Source organism: Sapajus apella, unplaced genomic scaffold (genome assembly GCF_009761245.1).
Source record: "Sapajus apella isolate SASKATOON/1434 unplaced genomic scaffold, GSC_monkey_1.0 scaffold39, whole genome shotgun sequence".
Taxonomy (NCBI): Eukaryota; Metazoa; Chordata; class Mammalia; order Primates; family Cebidae; genus Sapajus; species Sapajus apella.
The window spans coordinates 3,317,019-3,342,940 of record NW_022436979.1 but is presented as its reverse complement, the minus strand read 5'-3'; the positions used below and the strand labels follow the sequence as shown (position 1 = coordinate 3,342,940).

Genomic DNA, 25,922 nt, shown 5'->3' with positions numbered 1-25,922 from the left:
CAAACCACAAGTATTTGTTATAGCTGGAATGTAGAATTTATGACGGACCAGTGGCAGAGGTGAGACTAGAAATGGCTAGATCACAAATGGCTTTAGCTGCCATTCAATAGAATGTGGATTAAAGTCTGAAGATAAGGGTAACCATTGAAGGATTTGTGTGGGATTTGATGTGAAAGAGAAGGGTTACTCTCAGGGCATTGTAGAGAATGGAATTGTAGGATGTGAGACTAGAGGTAAGATAAGTTGGGAAACTCTTTTACCAATTTAAGAGTCAAAAGAGGCTGAGCTAAGGCAGAAACTGAAATAATAAACCATAGAATTATTGGGAGATAGAATTGGTAATTTGACACATTTGAGTATAGTAGGTAAGACGCAAATATAATTCCTAGTGTGCTGACTTGAGTGGCTGATCATGTTCAGTAACTGAACTGGGAATAAGATTATGTAGTAAAAAGGATAAAGTCAGGTTTATAAATTATCTGAGGTAGCTTTGCTGCATAAGAGTGGAGCTGCTCAGATGTCAGTTTAACATGCACAGAAACCTGTAGTTAAAGAGAAAGGGGATACCAGGTTGGAAATCAGCAGCATATGTTAAAGCCTGGGGATGGGAAGAGAAGGAGGGCCGGAAAATGAAACTCTAGAAAATGTTGACATTCAGCAACGAGCCAAAGAGAGGAAAGCCTGTGAGAAATAGTGACCATTGGAAGAACTCAAGAGAGAGTGAGTGCCATTATAAATATCGAAAAAGAAGAGAGACTTTTTAAAAATGTGTGAATTAGAGAACATTTATATAGTGGAGTGTTATAAATAGTATATAGTCACTTAAGAATAGTGTTTGTAAGTAGTATTAAATGGACGTGGGAAGAGACTTAGGATATAATATTATCTGGATAACTAGTAAAATGCCAGTTTTATAAAAATAAACATGTATGTATTATACATATGCAGAGAAGGAAATTCTCAGATGCAGAATTATAAATGATTCACATTTTCTTTATGTTTAAATAAATTTTCTATAATATGTATATATTATGACAGAAAAATACATATATAAATTAAGTGTAAATTAAGTGGATTCCGTCAAAACTAATTTAATTTCCAGTGGAAGTGTTAAATGCAGAAATCACCCCAAAAGAGTTTATTTGAATTGTGTAGCAGGTAGTCATTGGTGACTTCAGAAAATTTTCATCATAATGGGATCAGAAACTAGATTGTGGTGAGCTAAAAAGTGACTGGGAAGCAGGAAAATTGAGATGATAAATATAAAAAGCACATGTTCAATAAGCCAATAGAAAGGCATTTGACAGGGTAGTGCGACTAGAGTTTTTTTAAGGGAGGAACTTGAAGTATGCTAAAGGAAGAGAAAGTATATAAACTATGTTCAAAAATGAGTCTGTTTGTGTTTGGGTACGACCATTTGCAGTATAGTCACTGAACCTGCCTGAGTGCAAAGAGTTTGATTAAGATTTGTTCATTAATATACAACACATTTGTTGAATTCAGAAAAAGTGATCTCAAATATCTTTGTATGTGTTTAGTATGTGTACAGACATGTTGAAATGGATTGGCTGTTTGTAGAAGAAAAATTTGGTTTGGGGTTTAGCTAACCTCCAAAGCAGTGATTAAAAAGAAAACCCTCTTAAACGAGTAATTCAAAGATAGCTGGTCTCTATTTTGAATAATTGTATTTGGGGCTTAAATGCTTCCTTCTGTTCTCACTGAAGATACATTTCAAGTTGGCATAGGAAAATACCAGGGTTTGTTACCAGTTTATCATCAAGAAATGATCAGTATTTGCCAAAAGAAATAAAGTAGCACCTGGATGTTCCTTGGTAAGATAATAATGTAGCCATAGTCATTCTTTAAACTTAGTACATTAAATGATAAACAGGGAATCCTGCAAAACCTGGCAGCTATATATGGAGGCAGGCCCAGCTCTTCAAGAGGAGGGAAGCCAAGAAACAAAGAGGAAGAGGTATGCCTCCCGCATGTTCGCTACCTCCATCACATAGCCGTTTTTGAATTTATTGCCTTCTTTTCTTGCATGGTTTAAATTCTTAACAATTATTTGAAGATTTTGTAGGTCTAGAGGGACCTGTTAATATATTTTTGACTGACATACTGTGTCTTAATTTGCCCCATAACTTATTCAGTATTATGATTTCAATTTCTTTTCTTTTGATTAAAAATTTATAATTTTATGATGTATTTCTTCCTTTTCAGAAGTAAATTGTTCTAAATTAAACACTTGAAAGCTAATATTACATTTCCATTAACCAGATTTCAGAACTTTTATTTCTTGTATTCAAATTAACACTGTTCATTAAATTTTTAAAAATTTATCAGTAAAAATGTCAATAGCTTTACTTTTACATTATTATGTAGGGGTTTTTGCCTCTTTCTAGGTTTATCTGGCACGACTGAGGCAAATAAGACTACAGAATTTCAATGAGCGCCAGCAGATTAAAGCCAAACTTCGTGGTGAAAAGGTAAGTTGAAAAGCAATTTTTTCGAAGAAATTGAATGATATTGTAATAGATTAACATTTAAAATGCTGTGCCATTAACAACACCACCAAAAAAAACTGATGACAGTGGAAGTTCAAAGATCAGAAAACTACACATAAAGTAAATCTTATGTATATGATTTCAGATTAGTAAGACCATTTGTTCCAGAAGAATTCAGAGAGGAAAATACAACTAGTATTCATGGGACGATTAAATGCATTTTATATCATTATCTTTTTGTTCCATTGTTCTTAAAGGCTTGATAGTTGTGTAGAGAGTTCAGTTGTAGCTTTAGGGGAGAACTAAAAGCCTTAAATGATTTCCATTTTGTATTTTTAGATTTTAGTTTATTCATTGTTATCTTTCACAGAACTCTGTGCCCAATTTGATGATTCTGTCCTAAGTGATTTGTTTGTCTGCTTATTTTGTAGAAAGAAGCCAATCGTTGTGAAGGACAAGAAGGAAATGGAGAGGCTGACATGAGGCGCAAAAAAATCGAATCACTGAAGGTATAGACTAGAATGATACAGGTTTTCTTAGAGAACACTGAAAGCTGAGATAGAAAATTGTGTTGCTAAGTTTTGCAGTTAAATCACTTTATTCTCTTCCTTTAATTTTTCTCTCCTTTTTATCTTCTACGTTTTGGTTTCTAAAAATAATATTTCTCCTTTTTGTATTATTTTTATGAAGATAGATAAAACCATGGCATAAATACATGAAACCATCATACAAGTAATCTTGAAAAAAATGGTAGCCTTAAAAATGAAAAATATACAGATATACATTTCCATGCAGGTAAATGAAGTCTATGTATAATTGTTATAAATTTTTACATTTTAATTTCCATTCAAATATACCGGCATTTGTTTCCACTCAGCAAGTATTTATTGAACACCTGCTGTATGTCAAGGCTGGTTCTAGGAGCAAGAGATTTAGAGTGAGCTTACATTTATTCTAAGACCACATGCACACTTCTTTTTTGGTCAATAAGTAAATACCTTCATAGACCTGGCAAAAAAAAAAAAAAAAAAACCCTATGCCCTTATATCTGCTAACTCATTTTGTTGTTTGTTTTTATTTTTAGGCCCATGCAAATGCACGTGCTGCTGTACTAAAAGAACAACTAGAGCGAAAGAGAAAGGAAGCTTATGAGAGAGAAAAGAAAGTGTGGGAAGAGCATGTAAGATTTAGCTCCTATTCTTCATCCTGGTTGTGTTAACATTTTTATAGCTCTTCCTGGGTAGTTCATCAGTATTATGATTTTCTAATTCTTTTTATTTTGTGTTTTTTTTCATTCTCATTCTCTCTCACCCTTTGTCTTTACCTCTCTTTCTCAGTCTGTCTCTCTCTATCTCTTTCATTTAAGAATAATCTGCATGGAAGCTATTTGGGAGATTGATCTGAAGTCAGAACCTAATTTATTTTATGTTTAAATTTTTAATTATTGCCAAGTAGCTTATCAAAATCCCAGCATAATTGAATGACTACGTCGTCCTTCTGCCACTGATTTATAATGCTACTTGTAAGATTTATTAAATTCCTATATATACTAGTGAGTGAATTTATAGCAAGTAGGAATCAAGCTATATCTTCCTTTGATTTTTCTACTTTGCTCCATTACTCTGTCTTTTCTGCCAATACCTTAATGTATTGGTAATTACAGATTTAGAATATGCTTTAATTTCTGTATAATGCATTCCTCATTTCCCCTTAACTCCTTTCTACACTTATTATTCTTAGTTATTTGCTCATTTTCTTTACCAGATAAATTTTTAGGGTATTTCTTCTTCCTTTTTCTCTTCTTTCAATCCTCTTGTACTTTTGGTTAGTATTATATTAAACCTCCAAGTTAACTTAAGAAGAATTGACATAGTTATAGTAGTTTGTATACATGAACTTGTTAGAGTTCTACATTTATTCACTGTTTCTTTTCTATCTCTTACACAAATTTTGATCATTTTTCACACTTACCTGTTGTATTTATAGTTTCTAATTTCATTTCAATCTTTAAAGATTTTTTTCTTAACAGAATATTGCTACTATTTGCAGACATTTTAGGTTTTTGCTTATCCTCTTATCTAGTAAGTTTTCCTGTTCTAACAATTTTCAGTTAATTTTCTGAGTTTTAGCACGCAACTAGATCATTGGCAAATAGTTATGATATACATTATAGTAACAACAGTTCCTTTAGTTTATTGCTTATTGTATGCCAGGCATATTGTAACCACTCTACTGTTGACCCATAAACAATGTGGTGGTTGGGGCACTGGCCCCATGCACAGTCAAAAATTCACATATAGCATTTGACTTCCACAGACTTTACCACTGATAGCCTACTGTTGATCTGCATTCTTACCAATAACATAGAGTAATATATTTTTTGTACATTATATGTATTATATACTGTATTGTTACAACAAAACTAGAGAAAAAAATGTTATTAAGAAAATCATAAGAGAAAGAAAATATATTTACTATTCTTTTGTTTTTTGAGATGGAGTCTTGCACTGTTGCCTGGGCTGGAGTGCAGTGACACAATCTCGGCTCACTGCAACCTCCACCTCCCAGGTTCAAGCAATTTTTCTTTTCTCAGCCTCCCACGTAGCTGGGATTACAGGTGCCTACCACGACACCCAGCTAATTTTTTGTACTTTTGGTAGAGATGGGGTTTCACTATGTTGGTCAGGCTGGTCTCGGATTCCTGACCTTGTGATGCACCTACTTTGGCCTCCCAAAGTTCTGGGATTATAGGCGTAAGCCACCACGCCTGATCTATATTTACTATTCTTTAAATGGAAGGGGATCATCATAAAGGTCATCATCCTCCTTATTTTCAGGTGGAGTAGTCTGAGGAAGGAGAAGTAAGAGGGTTGGTCTTGCTGTCTCGGGTGGCAAAAGCAGAAAAAAAATCCATGTGTAAGTGGACTTGTGCTGGTCAAACCTGTGTTGTTCAAGGATTAACTATATATATTTTTTAATCCTTACAACTTTACAAAGCAAGGATAGAAAGGGTAAAGTAATTATATAAGATCATATTTCCAACTAAGGGCAGAACAAAGATTTGAACCTGTATCTGCCCAATGTTGAAGTCTTTTTCTTATGCTGTTTCCGCTGCTTTCTGTAAGTTGTGCCTTAAAAAAAATTTTTTTTTAACTTTTAATTTTTGTAAGTACATAGTAGATGAATATATTTATGGGATACATGAGACATTTTAATATAGAATGTGTACTAATCACATTAGAGTAAATGGGATATCTGTCACCTCAAATTTATCCTTTCTTTGCATTTCGAACAATCCAGTTATACTTTTAGTTATTTTTAAATGCACAGTAAAGTATTGTTGACTGTAGTCACACTGTTGTGCTGTCAAATCCTGGATCTTACTGATTTTATCTGACAATATTTTTGTACCCATTAACCATTCCTACTTTCATGTGCCCACTACCCTGACCAGCTTTTAGTAAGTATGGTGATCTGTTTCCATGAATTCAATTGTTTTAATTCTTTCAGTTTCCACAAATAAGCGAGAACCTGCACAGTTTGTCTTTCTGTGCCTGGCGTATTTCACCTAACTTAATAGAACCCCAGTTCCATTCATGTTGTTTCACATGACAGAACCTCATTCTGTTTTATGGCTGAAGAGTACTCCATGGTGTATATGTCCCACATTTTCTTTATTCATTCATCTGTTGATGGACAATTAAGTTGCTTCCAGTTCTTGGCTATTGTGAATAGTGCTGCAATAAACATGGGAGTGCAGATATCTCTGATATACTGATTTCCATTCTTTTGGATATATGCGTAGCAGTGGGATTGCTAGATCATATGGTTAGTTCTATTTTTAGGTTTTTGAGGAACCTCTAAACAGTTCTCCATAGTAGCTGTACTAGTTTACAATTCCACCAACAGTGTATGAGTGTAAGAGGATTCCTGTTTCTCCACATAGTTGCCAGCATTTGTTATTGCCTGTCCTTTTGATAAAAGCCATTTTAACTGCAACGAGATGATATCTCATTGTCATTTTGATTTGCATTTTTCTGATGATAAGTGATGTTGAGCACTTTTTCATATACCTGTTTGCCATTTATATGTCATCTTTTTAGAAATGTCTATTCAGATCTTTTGCTCATTTTTTAATTGGATTATTAGATTTTTCCTATTGGGTGGTTTAAGCTTCTTATATATTCTGCTTATGAATCCCTTGTCAGATGGGTAGTTTGCAAATGTTTTCTCTCCTTCTATGGGTTTTTTTCTTCTCTGTGTTGATAGTTTCCTTTGCTGTGCAGAAGTTTTTTAACTATATATTTTCCCATCTGTCCATTTTTGCTTAGGCTGCCTGTGCTTATGGGGTACTACTCAAGAAATCTTTGCCTAGGCCAGTGTCCTGGAGAGTTTCTCCAATGTATTATTATTTTTTCTTTTTTTAGTAGTTTCATAGTTCGAGGCCTTAGATTTAAGTCTTTAATCCATTTTGATTTGATTTTTGTATGCGGAAAAAGATAGGATGCTAGTTTCATTCTTCTGCATATGGATATCCAGTTTTCCCAGCACCATCTATTGAAGACACTGTCTTTTCTCCAATGTATATTCCTGGAACATTTCAAAAATGAGTTCATTGTAGATGTATGGATTTATTTCTGGGTTCTCTATTCTGTTCCACCGGTCTATGTGTCTGCTTTTATTCCAATACCATCTGTTTTGGTTACAATAGCTCTGTAGTATAATTTTAGGTCAGGTAATGTGATTCCTACAGTTTTGTTCTTTTTGCTCAGGATAACTTTGGCTATTCTGGGTCTTTTGTGGTTCCATATGAATATTAGAGGAGTTGTTTTACTTTTTTAATTTTTTACAAAAAAATAACAGTGGTAATTGGATAGAAATTGAATTGATTCTGTAGATTGCTTTGGACAGTATGGGCCTTTTTTCTTTTATTGTACTTTAGGTTCTGGGGTACATGTGCATATCATACAGGATTGTTGCATAGGTACATACATGGTAAGGTGGTTTACTGCCTCTATCCCTCCCATCACCTATATCTGTCATTTCTCCCCATGTTATCTGCCCCCAACCTCCCCATCCCCAGCTGTCCTTCCCCTAGCCTACCCCCAACAGACCCCAGTGTGTGATGCTCCCCTCCCTGTGTCCGTGTGTTCTCATTGTTCAACACACACCTAGGAGTGAGAACGTGCAGTGTTTAATTTTCTTTTCTTGTGTCATTTTGCTGACAATGATGGTTTCCAGATTCATCCATGTCCCTACAAAGGACATGAACTCATCCTTTTTTTATGGCTGCATAGTATTCCATGGTGTATATGTGCCACATTTTCCATGTCCAGTCTATCATTGTTGGGCATTTGGGTTGATTCCAGATCTTGGCTATTGTAAACAGTGCCGCAATAAACATACGTGTGCGTGTGTCTTTACAATAGAATGATTTATAATCCTTTGGGAATATACCCAGTAATGGGATTGCTGGGTCAAATGGTATTTCTATTTCTAGGTCCTTGAGGAATTGCCACACTGTCTTCTACAATGGTTGAAGTAATTTACACTCCCACCAATAGTGTAAAAGTGATCCTATTACTCCGCATCCTCTCCATCATCTGTTGTCTCCAGACTTTTAATGATCGCCATTCTAACTGGTGTGAGATGGTATCTCAAAGTAGTTTTGATTTGCATTTCTCTAATGACCACTGATGATGAGCATTTTTTCATACGTTTGTTGGCCTCATATATGTCTTCTTTTGAAAAGTGTCTGTTCATATCCTTCGCCCACTTTTGAATGGTTTTTTTTTTTTTTTTTTTTTTTCTTGTAAATCTGTTTTAGTTCTTTGCAGATTCTGGATGTTAGCCCTTTGTCAGGTGGGAAGATTGCAAAAATTTTTTCCCATTCTGTTGGTTGCCGGTTCACTTTAATGACTGTTTCTTTTGCTGTACAGAAGCTCTGGAGTTTAATTAGATCCCATTTTTCTATTTTGGCTTTTGTTGCCAATGCTTTTGGTGTTTTGGTCATGAAGTCCTTGCCTACGCCTATGTCCTGAATGGTTTTGCCTAGATTTTCTTCTAGAGTTTTTATGGTATTAGGTCTTATGTTTAAGTCTTTAATCCATCTGGAGTTAATTTTCATGTAAGGTGTCAGGAAGGGGTCCAGTTTCTGCTTTCTGCATATGGCTAGCCAGTTTTCCCAACACCATTTATAAAACAGGGAATCCTTTCCCCATTGCTTGTTTTTGTCACATTTGTCAAAGGTCAGATGGTTGTAGATGTGTGGCATTGCTTCCGAGGCCTCTGCTCTGTTCCATTGATCTATATCTCTGTTTTGGTACCAGTACCATGCTGTTTTGATTACTGTAGCCTTGTGGTATAGTTTGAAGTCTGGTAGCATGATGCCTCCAGCTTTGTTCTTTTTGCTTAGGGTTGTCTTGGCTATGCCATCTCTCTTTTGGTTCCATATGAAGTTTAAGGTGGTTTTTTACAGTTCCGTGAAGGAGGTCTTCCGTAGCTTGATGGGGATAGCATTTAATATATAAATTACCTTGGGCAATATTGCCATTTTCATGATACTGATTCTTCCTAACCATGAACATGGAATGTTTCTCCATCTGTTTGTGTCCTCTCTTATTTCCTTGAGCAGTGGTTTGTAGTTCTTCTTGAAGAGATCCTTTACATCCTTTGTTAGTTATATTCCTAGGTATTTTATTCTCTTTGTAGCAATTGTGAATGGGAGTTCACTCTTGATTTGGCTCTCTTTTTCTGTGTTATTGGTGTATAGGAATGCTTGTGATTTTTGCACATTGATTTTGTATCCTGAGACTTCGCTGAAGTTGCTTATCAGTTTCAGGAGATTTGGGGCTGAGACAATGGGGTCTTCTAAACATATAATCATGTCATCTGCAAATAGGGACCATTTGACTTCCTCTTTTCCTAATTGAATACGCTTTATTTCTTTTTCTTGCCCGATTGCTCTGGCTAGAACTTCCAATACTGTATTGAATAGGAGTGGTGGGAGAGGGCATCCTTGTGTAGTGCCAGATTTTATAGAGAATGCTTCCAGTTTTTGCGCATTCAGTATAATATTGGCTGTGGGTTTGTTGAAAATTGCTTTTATTGTTTTGAGATACGTTCCATCGATACCTAGTTTATTGAGAGTTTTTAGCATAAAGGGCTGTTGAATTTTGTTGAAGGCCTTCTCTGCAGCTATTGAGATAATCGTGGTTTTTGTCTTTGGTTCTGTTTGTGTGGGGAATTACCTTTATTAGGCTTGCGTGTATTGAACCAAACTTGCATCCCCAGAGTGAAGCCTATTTGATCGTGATGGATAAGCTTTTTGATGTGCTGCTGTAATCAGTTTGCCAGTATTTTATTCAAGATTTTTGCATCTATGTTCATCATGGATATTGGCCTGAAGTTTTCATTTTTTGGTTGAGTCTCTGCTGGGTTTTGGTATCAGGATGATGTTAGTCTCATAAAATGATTTGGGAAGAATTTCCTCTTTTTGTATTGTTTGAAATAGTTTCAGAAGGACTGGTACCAGCTCCTCTTTGTATGTCTGGTAGAATTTGGCTGTGAACCCGTCTGTACATGGACTTTTTTTTTGGTTGGTAGGCTATTAATTGCTGCCTCAACTTCAGCCCTTGTTACTGATCTATTCAGGGTTTCAACTTCTTCCTGGTTTAGTCTTGGGAGGGTGCAAGTGTCCAGGAATTTCTCTGTTTCTTCCAGATTTACTGGTTTATGTGGACAGAGTTGTTTGTAGTAATCTCTGATGGTAGTTTATATTTCTGAGGAATCAGTGGTGATATCCCCTTTATCGTTTTTTTTATTGCATCTAATTTATTCTTTTCTTTTTTATTAATCTGGCTAGCAGTCTATTTTATTGATCTTTTCAAAAAACTAGCTCCTGGATTTATTGATTTTTTTTTTATTGAAGGGTTTTTTTGTGTCTCTATCTCCTTCAGTTCTGCTTTGATCTTCATTATTTTTTGTCTCCTGCTAGCTTTTGTGGTTTTTTTGATCTTGCTCCTCCAGCTCTTTCCATTTTGACGATAGGGTGTCGATTTTACATCTTTCCTTGCTTCTCATGTGGGCATTTATTGCTGTAAATTTCCCTCTAGACACTGCTTTAAATGTATCCCAGAGATTCTAGTACGTTGTGTCTTCATTCTCGTTAGTTTTGAAGAACATCTTTATTTCTGCCCTCATTTCATTGTTTATCCAGTCAACATTCAGGAGCCAGTTGTTCTGTTTCCATGAAGTTGTGCAGTTCTGAGTTAGTTTCTTAATCCTGAGTTCTAATTTGATGGCACTGTGGTCTGAGAGACTTCTTTGTTATGATTTCCATTCTTTCGCATTTGCCAAGGAGTGATTTACTTCCAATTATGTGGTCAATTTTAGAGTAGGTGTGATGTGGTGCTGAGAAGAATGTATATTCTGTGGATTTGGGATGTAGGGTTCTGTAGTTGTCTATTAGGTCCACTTGGTCCAGATCTGAGTTCAAGTCCTGGATATCCTTGTTAATTTTCCGTCTCGTTGATCTAATATTGACAATGGAGTGTTGAAGTCTTTATTATTGTGTGGGAGTCTAAGTCTCTTTGTAGGTGGGTAAGAACTTGTTTTATATATCTGGGTGCTCCTGTATTGGGTGCATATATATTTAGGATCATTAGTTCTTCTTGTTGCATTGATCCTTTTACCATTATGTAATGCCCTTCTTTGTCTCTTTTGATCTTTGTTGGTTTAAAGTCCATTTTATCAGAGACTAGGATTGCAATCCTGCTTTTTTTTTTTTTTTGCTCTCCATTTGCCTCCTCCATCCCTTTATTTTGAGCCTGTGTGTGTCCTTGCACATGAGATGAGTTTCCTGAATATGGTATACCAATTGGTCTTGACTTTTTATCCAATTTGCCAGTCTGTGTCTTTTGATTGGAGCATTTAGTCCATTTACGTTTAAGGTTAATATTGTTATGTGTGAATTTGATCCTGCCATTTTGATTCTAGCTGGTTGTTTTTCCCGCTAGTTGACGCAGTTTCTTCGTTGTGTCAATGATCTTTACCATTTGGTGTGTTTTTGGAGTGGCTGGTACTGGTTCTTTTCCATGTTTACTGCTTCTTTCAGGAGCTCTTGTAAGGCAGTCCTGGTGGTGACAAAATCTCTCAGCAGTTGCTTCTCTATAAAGGATTTTATTTCTCCTTTGCTTATGAAGCTTAGTTTGGCTGGATATGAAATTCTAGGTTGAAAATTCTTTTCTTTAAGGATATTGAATATTGTCCCCACTCTCTTCTGGCTTGTAGGGTTTCTGCCGAGAGATACACTGGGAGTCTAATGGGTTTCCCTTTGTGGGTAACCCAGCCTTTCTCTTTTGCTGCCCGTAGCATTTTTTCCGTCATTTCAACCCTAGTGAATCTGACGATTATGTGCCTTGGGGCTGCACTTCTTGAGGAATATCCTTGTGGTGTTCTCTGTATTTCCTAGATTTCAATATTGGCCTGCCTTGCTAGGTTGGAGAAGTTCTCCTGGATAATATCCTGAAGAGTATTTTCCAGCTTGGATTCATTCTCCCTGTCACATTCAGGCACATCTATCAAACGTAGATTAGGTCTTTTCACATAATCCTATATTTCTTGGAAGCTTTGTTCATTTCTTTTCACTCTTTTTTTCTCTAATCTTACTTTCTTGTTTTATTTCATTGAGTTGATTTTCAGTCTCTGATATCCTTTCTTCTGCTTGATCGATTCACCTATTGAAACTTGTGTATGCTTCGCAAAGTTCTTGTGCCATGTTTTTCAGTTCCATCAAGTCGTTTATGTTCTTCTCTAAGCTGATTTTATTCTAGTTAGCATTTCGTCTAACCTTTCTTCAAGGTTCTTAGTTTCTTTGCATTGAGTTAGAACATATTCTTTTAGTTCAGAAAAGTTTGTTATTACCTATCTTCTGAAGCCTGCTTCTGTCAATTCATCAGACACACTCTCCATCCAGCTTTGTTCCCTTGCCGCTGAGGAGTTGTGATCCCTTGAAGGAGGAGAGCATTCTGGTTTTTGGTGTTTTCATCCTTTTTGTGCTGGTTTCTTCCCATATTCATGGATTTATCTACCTGTGGTCTTTGAAGTGGGTGACTTTCGATGGGGTCTCTGAGTGGACATTCTTTTTGTTTATGTTGAAGCCATTTCTTTCTGTTTTTTAGTTTTCCTTCTAACAGTCAGGCCCCTCTGCTACAGGACTGCTGGAGGTCCACTCCAGGCCCTGCTTGCCTGGGAATCACCCATGGGGGCTGCAAAACAGTAAGGGTTGCTGCCAGTTTCTTCTTCTGTTATCTTCGTCCCAGAAGGGTACCCGCCAGATGTCAGCCAGAGCTCTCCTTTATGAGGTGCCACTTTGGATATATAGGGGCCAGGGAGAAAGTCTGTCCCTTGTTAGAGTTCAGATGCTGAGCTGTGAGCTCTGTTGTTCTGTTCAGAGCTGCTGGGCAGGTACGTTTAAGTCTGCTGCAGCAAAACTCGTATCTGCCTCTTTTCCCAGGTGCTCTATCCTGGGAAGGTGGGGCTTTATTTATAAGTGTCTGATGTGCTGCTGCCTTTTTTCAGAGATGCCTTGCCCAGCAAGGAGGGAATCTAGTCACAGTCTGCCAGCAGAGGCATTGCTGAGCTGCTGTGGGCTCTGGCCAGCTGCTGTGTAAATTTCCTTGCAGTTTTGTTTACAGAGGTACAATTAGGACTGCCTCAGTAATGGTGGTCTGCTTTGGTAATGGTGGACTGCCTCGGTAATGGCAGACTGCCTCGGTAATGGCCGACTGCCTCAGTAATGGCGGACTGCCTCAAAGTGGTGGACTGCCTTGGTAATGGCGGATGCCCATCCCCCCACAGAGCTCCACCATCCTGGGTCAAGCCCAGATTGCTGCACTTGGTGTGAAACTCTCAAGCCAGAGCATTTCAGATTGCTGGTCTTTGTGGGGGTGAGACTCACCAGGCCAGATCATCTGGTTCCCTGCTTTCAGCCCCGTTTTTCAGTTGAATGGATGACTCCGTCTCCTAGGCATTCCAGGCGCCAGGTGAAATAGCCACCAGTTGTGTGACTTTTTGTGCAAAACCCACGGCACCGGCAGCCATGCTGGAAATTCATGGTGCTTTTTGGCTGGGAAATCTCCTGGTCTCTGGGCTGTAAAAACTGCAGGAGAAGTGCAGCATCTGAACTGGAGTGCTGGAGTGGCTGGAAAAGCCCCTGATGGCCTCCGTTGGGTAGGAAGGGGAGTCCTCCAAGGATTGCACTTCCTGGGTGAGACAGCGCCCCACCCTGCCTCAGCTGACCATTCTTGGGCTACACCCACTGTGCGAGCAGTCCCATTGAGGTGCACCTAGTACCTCGTTTGAAAACACGGAGTTCACTCACCCACTGTGTAGCTCTCACTGGGAACTGCGATCTAGAGCTGTTCATATGTGGCCATCTTCTGTATATTTAGTATGGACATTTTAATAATACCGAGTCTTCTTTCATGACCGTTGAATGCACTTCTATTTGTGTCATCTATGATTTCCTTCTTCAGTGTTTTGTGGCTCTCCTTGTAGAGAGATCTTTCACCTCCTTGGGTAAATGTATTCCTCAGTATTTTTGTGTGTGAGTGGCTGTTGTAAATGAGATTACATTACTGATTTCATTCTCAGCTTGAATATTATTGGTGTATAGAAATATTACTGATTTTATGCAATTATTTTATATCCTGAAACTTTATGGAAGTTGCCCATCAAATCTAGTAGTCTTGGTGAAATTGTTAGGATTTTCCAGGAACAGAATTAAATTGTCCACAAAGAGTTAGTTTGACTTTCTCTTTTTCGATTTGGATGTCTTTTGCTTTTTTTCTCTTGCCTGATTGCTCTGGCTGGGACTTCCAGTACCATGTTGAATAGGATTGCTAAGAATGGAATCCTTATTTCGTCCTAGCTCTTAGGGAGAATCCTCTAACTTTTTATTCATTCAGTATGATGTTGGCTGTGGGTTTGTCATAGGTGGTTCTTATTATTTTGAGATATCTTCCATTCATGCCTAATTTGTTAAATTTTTTTTATCATAAAAGGGACATTGTATTTTATCAAATGCTTTTTATGTATGTATTGAGATGATCATAGCCTTTTTTTAAAATTCTGTTTATGTGGGGAATCGTATTTATCGATTTGTGTGTGTTGAACCTTGTATCCCAGGAAGAAAGGAGCAAAGGACCTAAAAACAACCAGAAAACAGTGACAAAATGCAGTAGTATGTGCTTACCTATCAATAACAATCCTCAATGTAATTGATTAAGCTCTCCAATCAAAAGATTTAGATGGCTAGAAAAAGAATATTCAGAAGCTGCTTCAAGATGTTGACTAGGAAAATCTCATGCCAGCTCTCCTCAGAAGGAAGATAAAAGTTACTGATAAATAATTAAGTTTTGACAAGAAAACGGAGGGGAGAGAGCCAGGACCTGTTGGAGTACCCATGTGAAGAAGATTGGGTGGAAAGAAAGAAAGAAAGGTTGATAGCGACCTTTGAGGAACTCAGAATTCAACAGAAAGTGTAGGTGGGAGTGTATCTCTGCTCCCTTCACCCCTCTGACAACATGCTGGCTCTCTTTTTGTGTGTTACTGGTGTTTAGGAATGCTTGTGATTTTTGCCCATTGATTTTGTATCCTGAGACTTTGCTGAAGTTGCTTATCAGCTTGAGATTTTGGGCTGAGACGATGGGATCTTCTAAATATACAATCATGTCATCTGCAAATAGAGGCAATTTGACGCCCTCTTTTCCTAATCGAATACCCTTTATTTCTTTTTCTTGCCTGATTGCTCTGGCTAGAACTTCCAATATTATATTGAATAGGAGTGGTGAGAGAGGGCATCTTTGTCTAGTGCCAGTTTTCAAAGGGAATGCTTCCAGTTTTTGCCCATTCGGTGATATTGGCTGTGGGTTTGTCATAAATAGCTTTTATTATTTTGAGATACGTTCAAGGCTACAGTAATCAAAACAGCATGGTACTGGTATCAAAACAGAGGTATAGACCAGTGGAACAGAACAGAGGCCTCAGAAGTAACACCGTACATCTACAACCATCTGATCTTTGACAAACCTGACAAAAACAAGCAGTGTGGAAAAGATTCCCTGTTTAATAAATGGTCGTGGGAAAACTAGCCATATTCAGAAAGCTGAAACTGAACCCCTTCCTTACGCCTTATACAAAAATTAATTCCAAATGGATTAAAGATTTAAACATAAGACCTAACACCATAAAAGCCCTAGAAGAAAACGTAGGCAATGCCATTCAGGACATAGGTATAGGCAAGGACTTTATGACTAAAACACCAAAAGCAATGGCAACAAAAGCCAAAATAGACAAATGGGACCTAACTAAAGTTAAGAGTTTCTGCACAGCAAAAGAAACATTCATTAGAGTGAATCGGCAACCAACAGAATGGGAAAAAATGTTTGCAATCTACCCATCTGACAAAGGGCTGATATCCAGAATCTACAAAGAGCTTAAACAAATTTACAAGAAAAAACAACCCCATTAAAAAGTGGGCAAAGAATATGAACACTTTCAAAAGAAGGGGTGTGGGGGGCTAGGGGAGAGATAGTGGGGTTGGTGGATTGGGAAGTGATAACATTAGGAGAAATACCTAATGTAGATGACAGGAGGATGGGTGCAGCAAACCGCCATGGCGTGTGTATACCTATATAACAGTCCTGCACAATCTGCACATGAACCCCAGAACTTAAAGTATAATTTTAAAAAATAATAAATAAATAAATAAATAAAAATAAAAATTTAGTAAAAAATAGAATTCAGGAGATTCTGTCTTGGTTAGGTCAGATAAAATATTTTGAACATAAATTCCTGTGTGTTTTCTATTTCCATCTTTGTCTTATTTTTAGACTTTTCATGCATACGTGTAAGGCTTCCCCAAGGTATATACACTTATTGCTCTGGCTACCATGTGTTCTTATTCTTAGACATTCTTATAAAAGCATTATAGCAATATTAGTTAAGAAACTTTATTCAAATACAAATACTTTTATACTATTGGTTCTTCAAAGAGAAGGTTTTGCGAAGTTAAATATGAATTTGGTAAAATTTGGCCGTGATATATCTTTAGGCTGTATAAAACTGTGTGTGAAATTACTCTGTATTCAAAATATGAAATTAAGCCATTTAAGAATAATTTCCTAACATACATTACATCCTTACTAATAAGTTAGCACAAAGATGAAAATATGTTTGTTACTGATCTGTGCATCAAGAGCAGGCATACTGGTGGTTTCATGTGTTTATAAGCCTCGCCTCACTATTTGGTGAAATTTTGAGTTTTGTCATTTGGTGGCGCTGCTGCTTAATTTTTCAGCACATAATAAAATTGACACATGAATTAGAAGCAGTTTTGCAGTGATAATTGAAAACCTTTTTTGACAATACAAGCGATGTTGAAAAGCCTTCAATTTATGAACCTTGTGAGAAAAATGACCAAGAACAAAAAGCTTCTAAAGCATTTCTTTTAAGCCTCAATAATGAAACTTTCAGGTCAATGTTTTATTTTTCTTTTGCAAATTTTTATATTTAAAACTGTGATTAAACTTCGAAAGACTGTGCTTTTGTTTGTTTTGTTTTGTTTTGTTTTGAGACAGGGTCTTGCTCTATGAATCAGGCTGGAGTGCAGTGGTGTGTACATGGCTCTCTGCAATTTCGACCTACTGATCTCCAGGGATCTTCCTGCCTCAGCCTGTCTGTAGCTGGGACCCTCAGCACATCACTACACCCAGCTAATTTTCTTACTTCTTTTAGAAATGGAGTCTTACCCTCCATTTCTACAAGAAATAAGAAAATTATCTGGGTCTCAAACTCGTGGGCTCAAATGTTCCTCCTGCATCAGCCTCCCAAACACCCAGTGAAGAAATGTGTTTAGAATGAAATATATATTACAGATTTAGCTGGGTGATCAATGGTGTAATAAAATTGGGTCATTGTTTGTTCCAAAATCTTATATTTTTTCTTATGTGAAACTTTACATTATTTTCCTGGTTTGGTTAATATTTGTGATTTGTCATATTCAGCTTTCCATATTAAAGCCTTAGTGTAGTGGTTTATCTTTCAATAATTAGTAGTATATTATCATAATATCTAAAGGTGTAGTTAATATTGAACAACAGCCTTAAGGTCCTGATTACGAATAATATATCCATGATGTTTATGCAGAAGGCCCAATTTAACTGTACTAATAAGTTACTTATATGTATGTGACATTAGCTTATGATGGTGTTGCCACATCGCAGTAGTCATAAATTTTCAGTAACTTCGTTTTCTTTTTTAAGTGATTATAAGAGTCAGTAATCAGTCTTTGTTCGTTCGTTTAGATTTTGTGTCTGAATTTGTCTGTTGAGGTTCTTCTAATCTGTTTGGTTTAGTTGACCCAGAGGAGAGACCAGTATGCATTTGATTATAGACCATAAGCATTTACTGAAGGCTGCTGAAGATCATTATACAAGTGCCAATAAATTTGTGTCTCAAAATGCCTAAATTTTAATTTCTGATCATGCTTAAGATAGGAGGTTTTTGTTTTTAGTCTGCATTCTAAAGATCAGAAACTTGCATTCTAAAACTTAATACATGTCATCAGGAACTAAAACCAGACTTTTGGTGTTTAAGCCAAATAACCTTATTTAATGGAAACCAAATAAATAACAATTGCTCCTATTTATCAGGTACACAGCTGTGTACTTTACATAAATTATCTCATGTAATCCCTATAGCAGAAAGGCAATGAGTACAGCATTTCTATTTTAGAGAAAAACTGAGCTTCAGACAGGATAAAGACAATGAAAAATCACAGGACTGGTGAATGTTTTGGGATTTGAATGTAGAATTGTCCTACATCTGTATTTTATGGCTACTTGCATGGTGACCATTGGCTGCCCTGCAAAGGCTGTTCTCACTGATGCCCCTCTTGGCTTTACACAGTTAGTTCTTTCTATATTTTTTGTTTGTTTCATTCTTCCCCAGATGATTTAGTACACATCTCATTATTTTTTTCCTCTATAACATACTGATTGATTTATATGCTCTTTTTTCTTTTCTAACTTACAATCCCTTTAGAGAAAATATTATGTCTAATTCATTTTGGATATCATTATCCAGAACTGTGCTTGACACTTAATAGGTATTAATACATATTTTCATTTATCAGTAAATTAATTTTTATCAAATATTATCAATTTGTCTTCTCACAGAAATCATGTCAGATTCATGTGTTGAAATAGCAGGCCAGGCGAGGTGGCTCACGCCTGTAATCCCAGTACTCTGGGAGGCCAAGACAGGTGGATCATGAGGTCAGAAGTTTGAGACGAACCTGGCCAACATGATGAAACCCCATCTCTATTAAAAATACAAAAATTAGCCAGGCATGGTGGCACACACCTGTAATCCTAGTATATGGTAGAGAAGTAATGACAGATTTAAATTAAAATGGCAGAATTTGTATATTCAAATTATATTTCTTTTAAATAATCAACTAGAGAAATAGCATCTTTGTTTTAAAAATACTGCTAATATTCAGAACAGCTTTGGAGCTTGTTTTTATTCCCTCAATGTATCAAACCTTATTTGAATTTATATTCTATAGTAATTAAACAAAGTTTCAAAATATTTTGATAGAATCTTTCAAGGTGATAGAGAATACTGTTATGTGAGCTCTAGATATTTGTAAAAGTTATTTGTAGTAACATCTTAAACATCAGTATACTTTTTCAGTAATGCTCAACTGTGGGACTAAAGCAATGTTTTTATTCTTTTTTGAACAAAATAAATACAGGCATACCTTGTGTTATTGTGGTTCACAAATAGTACATTTCTTACAAATTGAAATTTTGTGACAGCCCTCATCAAGCAAGTCTGTCGGTGTCATTTTCCTAACAGCTTTTGCTCATTTTGTGTCTTTGTGTCACATTTTTGTAGTATTTCAAACTTTTTCATTATTATCTTTATATCTTTGATGTTACTGTTGTCATTGTTTTGAGGCACCACAGACTGCACCCATATAAGATGGTGAATTTAATTGATGAATGTGTGTGTTCTGATTGCTTCACTGACGGGTAGTTCCCCTGTCTCTCTCCTCAGACCTTCTTATTCCATAAGACAAACTAACACTGAACTTAGGCCACTTAATGACCTATAGGGGCCTCTAACTATTCAAATGAAAGAAAGAGTTGCATGTCTCTCACTTGAAATCAGGACTAAGCTTGGTGATGAAGGCATATTGAAACCTGAGATAGGCACAGAATTAGGCCTCTTGCACCAGTTATCCAAGTTGTGAATGCAAAGGAAAAGTTCCTGAAGTGCTACTCCAGGCCAGGTGCAGTGGCTCATGCCTGTAATCTCAGCGCTTTGGGAGGCCAAGGCCAGTGGATCACGAGGTCAGGAGTTCAAGACCAGCCTAGCCAACATAGTGAAACCCTGTCTCTACTAAAAATACAAAAAATTAACCGAGTGTGTTGGTGTGCACCTGTAATCCCAGCTACTCGGGAGGCCAAGGCAGGAAAATCGCGTGAACCAGGGAGGCGGAGGTTGCAGTGAGCTGAGATCACACCATTACACACCAGCCCAGGTGACAGTACAAGACCCAATCTCGGGAAAAAAAAAAAAAAAAAAAAAAAGTGTTACTCCAGTGAACATACACGATAAAAAAGCAAAACAGCCAGGAGCTTGTAGTCTCAGCAACCCGGGAGACTGAGGCAGGAGGATTGCTTGAGCCCAGAAGTTTGAAACTAGCATGGACAACAAAGTGAGAACCTGTTTCTTAAAAAAAAAAAAAAAAAAAAAAGGAAAGAAAGAAAAGAAAAATTAGCTGGATGTGGTGGCATACACCTATGGTCCCAACCACATTGAGAAGCTAAGGCAGAAGGATCATTTGAGCCTAGGAGTTCAAGGTTGCAGTGAGCTGTGATTGTGCCTGGATCTGTACTCCAGCCTAGGCAACAGAGAAAGACCCTATCTCTTAGGAAAAAATAATAATGAAAGAGAAAAAGAGAGGCGGGCATGGAGGGAGGAAGAAAGGAAGGAGGAAGGAAGCCTTCTTACTGTTAATGGAGAAAGTTTTAGTGGTATGGATAGAAGATCACAACAGTCACTATGCCAAAGCCTACTCGAGAGCAAGGCCCTAACTCTTCTCAACTCCATGAAGACTGGGAGAGGTAAGGAAGCTACGGAAGAAAAATTGGAGGCTAGCAGAGGTTCGTTCATAAGATTTAGGTGAAGAAGCCACCTCCATAACATAAAAGTGCAAGGTAAAGCAGTAAGTGCTGATTGAGAAGCTGCAGTACATTATCCAGGAGATCTAACTAAGATCATTGATAAAGGTGGCAACACTCAACAGCAGATTTTCAGAGTAGATAAAACTGCCTTCTATTAGTAGAAGATGCCATCTAGGACTCTCCTAGCTAAAGAGAAGTCTGCCTGGCTTCAAAGCTTCAAAAGACAAGCTGACTCTTGTTGAGGGCTAATGCGGCTGGTGACTTTAAGTTGAAGCCAGTGCTCATTTACCATTCTGAAACTTCTAGGACCCTTAAGAATTATGCTAAATCTATTTGTGCTCCATAAGCGGAACAACAAAGCCTGGATGACAGCATATCTGTTTACAACATGGTTTACTGTGAACATTTCAAGCCCACTGTTGAGTCCTACTGCTCAGAAAAGAAAGAAATTATTTCACAATATTACTACTCACTGACAGTGCACCTAGTTACCCAAGAACTCTGACGGAGATGTATTATGCAAAGAGATTCATGTTGTTTTCATGCCTGCTAACACGACATCTTCTGCAGCCAATGTATCAAGAAGGCATTTTGACTTTCAAGTATTCTTATTTAAGAAATAATTTTTTTTTAAGCTGTAGCTGCCATAGATAATGATTCCTCTAATGGATCTGGGCAATGTAAATTCAAAGCCCTCTAAAAAGTATGTATTCATCATTCATCATTTTAGATTCCATTCAGAACTTTTGTGATTCATGGAAGGAGTTAATGTCATGTTAATGTTAATGTCAATATTAACAGGAGTTAGGAAGAAGTTGACTCTATTCTTCATGGATGACTTTGAGAGGTTCAAGATTTCAGTGGAGGAGGTCACTGTAGCTGTGACTGTAGAAATAGCAAATGAAGTAGAATAACAAGGGGAGCCTGAAGATATGACTGAATTGCTACAAGCGCCATGATAAATTTGAATGGATAAGGAGTTGCTTCTTATGGAGGAGCAAAGAAAGTGGTTTCTTCAGGTGTAATCTACTTCTGGTGAAGCTATTTTGAACGTTGTTAAAATGACAAGGGATTTAGAATATTTTGTGAACTTAGATGGTAAGGCAGCGACAGGGTTTGAGAGGGAAAGAAGTTCTACTGTGTGTAAAGTGCAACACCATTGCATGCTGCAGATAAATATTTTCATGGGCTGGGCAGAGTGGCTCATGCTTGTAATCCCAGCACTTTGGGAAGCTGAGGTAGGACGATCATTGAGACCAAGAGTTCAAGACTAATCTAGCCAATATAGTGAGACCCCATCTCTATTTAAATAATAAATAATTTAAAAAATATTTTTACAAAATAAATAAAAAGAATATTTTCATGAAAGAGTCAGTGGATGCAACAAACTTCATTTTTGTCTTATTTTAAGAAATTGTCACAGCCACCCCAACATCCAGCAGTCACCACCCTGATCATCAGCAGCCATCAGTATCAAGGCAAAATCCTCCACTAGCAAAATGATTACAATTTGTTAAAGGCTCAGAAGTATTATTAGCATTATTTTAGGAATGAGGTGTTTATTAAGATGTGTACATTGAGGTTTAGACATAATGCTATTGCACACTTAATAGGCTACAGCATAGTATAAACATAATTTTTATTTGCACTGAGAAACCCCAAAATTTGTGTGACTCACTTTATTGCAATATTACCATTATTGCAGTGGTCTGAAACTAAGTGCACAATATCTCAGAGATAACACCTGTATTGGTGTAAAATGAAGGTCTAGAAGCCTAGATGTTAGGATTGTGCTATTACTTTATTTTTAGAAGATATGGCATAATACTGTGATTGAAATGTATACTCCCCAGGAAGTCTTGTTTCCTAGATTGAGGAAGAGTGGAAATAGGGAGTAGAGTAAACTTCCTGCCGTGTACTATTAGCATCCCCATAAATGCCATTTCCTTGTATTAATTAAGGGTTCAGAATCTTAACTTTGTTTAGAGTTTAAATGGCAAGATAAAAACATGCACATGTGTTAATACAACATGATATTTTCAGTGAAGTAAATCTTATTACCTGGATCTGTTCCTCCTTCCATTCTCATTTATGTTGGCATTTTTATGAGGGCTCCTTAGGCTGAGAAATTGGTATTTGAACTTAGAGAAGATTATACCCAAACCTGCAGAAATTACAGAAGCATTTCTTTTAGAACTGCATGATTAACAAAATCACACACTTGAATCTTTAAAAGACAGTTCATTTTTCAGGATTATTTTATGAAACATTGACAATGCAATGGAAGCGGGTTATTTAGGACTATGTGACATGACTATGTTTACAACTGAGACCAGAGGTTTTTTTCTGTAGTCACTGCTCTGTCCCCAGCATGTAGCATAATACCTTGCTCAACAGATAATTCAGGAATGAAAAAACTATTTGTGGATAGAGTGGATAAATAGTGATCTGATAGGTACTATATTATTTCTTCATGCAAATATGAAATCCCTAATGTATTTAATAAAATTATGTTTTACAGTTGGTGGCTAAAGGAGTAAAGGGTTCTGATGTTTCTCCACCTTTGGGACAACATGAAACAGGTGGCTCTCCATCAAAGCAACAGATGAGATCTGTTATTTCTGTGACTTCAGCTTTGAAAGAAGTTGGCGTGGTAAGTTTCCTAAGATTCAGAACTCGAAGTCAAAAATTATTTAAAAGGAAATTAAATTTCCTGAAATCATATTAATCCCTAATGTCCCTTTCAGGTGTTTCTAGGGGAAAAAAATTATTTTTTAAGGGATTTTAGCTTACTCAGAATATTGGAGTCTCATTGTTTATAAGCTTTATATGTAGGACTACCTAGTAGATCAAAATACATTAAAATAACTCTAAAAATTACTTTAAAGGAATAATGAAAAAAATATACGTAGAAATGTACTGAAAATAATAATACAAACATTTTTCTGTCCAACCCTCGGGATTAACAAATATTCACTTAAAAAAAAAAATCTCTTTGGTACTAAAGTAGCTCTAGGAATTAAGTCCAACACATGTTTACATTTATTCAAATTTTGTGACATAGCAAATGTTAGAGGACTCAGTATAACTACAGTTAATTCATCAGTTATTTCTTTTTCCTACTACTTCTGAATTTCTATCATGCCATACAAATAGTAAAAAAAAGAAATATAGACAAAACGTTTAAACTTAGAAGTATATTTCAGATATCTGTCTGAAATGAGAAGACTCAGTTCAGGGGTGAAGAGATATGGGCTGATAGTGTGGAGCTGCTGCCTAGAATTCAACAGACAGAAGGAGAAAAGTCTGTTGAATCATATAATAACCTCATTTTCTCCTTTCCTGGTAATGGATGTCTGTGCCTTTTATTTGTTGAGTTTCAGTAAATATTTGCAGACAAAATTGGTACACTAGTTTTGTTTTTTTTTATATATAGCCTTTGGGTTGATTTTGAAAATAAGACTGAGTAGGAAAATCTAAGTTTCTTGATCATTCTCAAGAACTTCATGTAAGAAACTATTGTTGTTCAAGTAGGTTTAGTCACCTGTTCTTTCTGATAATGATTTTGCATGTGCTACGTTGTTACTCCGACTTTAGATACCACTGTGTGGTTCCCTTCTGGGTGGTACCCAGTCTCACATCTCAACTAGCTGTTCACCTCTCTGGTTGTAGGACTGCTAATTCCTGACTACTTTATTGGGTAAAATGTTCTTTGTCTCATTGCTTCTTATATTACTTTGAAACTGACCACCAAATTTTTAATTTTTTTTTAAGTATTACAAAATTTGAGGTAATTCATATAACTGAATGGTTTTCTTTCTGTGTTGCATTTTTAAATGTCACTTACTTAAAACTTTGAAAATTGCTCTTGGAATCTTCTACATGCCTTTGCTTTCATAGCTTACATAACTGCTAATTTATTCTTTTCATATATTTTTAAATTTTAGGTAGCCTATTCTAGATTGCTTTGACAGTACTAATTAGGAGATGAAATTTATGTCACTTATAGTATGAATGACTCAGAACTAATTTTTGTTACATTCTTTGTTTAGGGAGGAAAGCCACTTCTCAATTACATTTAGTACTATGGCTTAACAAGAATAAATAGATACGAAACAAAGACAGTTTTAGAATAATACAGCCTATTTTGAATTGCCTTATCCAACAAAACTTTTTCTAGTTGTAATTAAGAGAGTACATGAATTTTCCTTTCATTTCTACCACTGACTTATACCAGAAAATCAGGCGCCAAAAGGCAAGAGGATATAGTTAATTATGTGAGCAATAATCCAAAAATATGACAAATAATTGAGAATTGGCCCCTCTCTATATTGTCTAATTAATAATATTTAAAGGTTAATGATTGCTGATAATGAAGGAAGCTGTGTTAACATTTTACAGGTATAAAAAATTTACAAGGAACAAATTAGTGAAAAGCAAAAAGTAACTAAGATATCATATTTTTAAAGGTAGATTTAAAAAAATAAAATTATTTCTTACCCTGTATCTATCTGCATTTAAAGGACAGTAGTTTAACTGATATCCGGGAAACTTCAGAAGAAATGCAAAAGACCAACAATGCCATTTCAGTAAGTAAAATTTTCAAAATTTATCTGTCAATCATTTTACTTAATATACTTATTAAAATATTAAAATATATAATGTTATAACTTTCAGAATAAGCGAGAAATACTTCGCAGATTAAATGAAAATCTTAAAGCTCAAGAAGATGAAAAAGGAAAGCAGCATCCCTCTGATACTTTTGAGATAATTGTTCATGAAGATGCCAAAGAACATGAAAAAGAAAAATCAGTTTTTTGTGATCGCAAGAAGTGGGAGGCTGGAGGTCAACTTGTGATGCCTCTGGATGAGTTAACACTTGATACATCCTTCTCTGCAACTGAAAGTATGTATAGAAGTATATTAATATCCTGTTTGGGTCTAGTATGTATGTAAACTTGCAGACTAACCACTCTGGAAAAAAATGAACATTTAGAAGAATCGAGAGAAGCTGAAAGAATTCTATATATTTTCCTTTTGGGGTAGTAGAAATGCCTCCCTCTCACAGTGAAATGTGAATAACAGAGAAAACTAATCAGCCTTAATAGCAAGGATTTTTACTACAAAAATATATAGTGTAAGAGAGGGAACTAAT

At 36.3% G+C, this 25,922-nt stretch overlaps 1 protein-coding gene and 1 long non-coding RNA gene across 8 annotated transcripts in view; one reads left to right on the top strand and one right to left on the bottom strand.

Moving 5' to 3' along the window:
- Positions 1 to 25,922, top strand: part of NEK1 (NIMA related kinase 1) — a 202,056-nt gene that overhangs the window by 98,922 nt on the left and 77,212 nt on the right. For 4 of the 7 annotated variants that reach the window (XM_032298641.1, XM_032298643.1, XM_032298639.1 and 1 more), the window contains 7 exons: positions 1,892 to 1,975; positions 2,406 to 2,489; positions 2,939 to 3,016; positions 3,592 to 3,687; positions 23,289 to 23,420; positions 25,291 to 25,356; positions 25,445 to 25,673. In XM_032298641.1, the coding sequence (XP_032154532.1) occupies positions 1,892 to 1,975; positions 2,406 to 2,489; positions 2,939 to 3,016; positions 3,592 to 3,687; positions 23,289 to 23,420; positions 25,291 to 25,356; positions 25,445 to 25,673 (769 nt within the window). The remainder of the gene's footprint in view (positions 1 to 1,891; positions 1,976 to 2,405; positions 2,490 to 2,938; positions 3,017 to 3,591; positions 3,688 to 23,288; positions 23,421 to 25,290; positions 25,357 to 25,444; positions 25,674 to 25,922) is intronic. The other 3 variants (XM_032298646.1, XM_032298644.1, XM_032298640.1) reach the window with 1 other exon arrangement.
- Positions 1,328 to 20,937, bottom strand: LOC116565169. The gene is made up of 3 exons (XR_004275289.1): positions 20,779 to 20,937; positions 19,970 to 19,976; positions 1,328 to 1,340 (listed from the first exon to the last, which is right to left on the bottom strand). It is a non-coding gene; the product is annotated as an uncharacterized LOC116565169 (long non-coding RNA).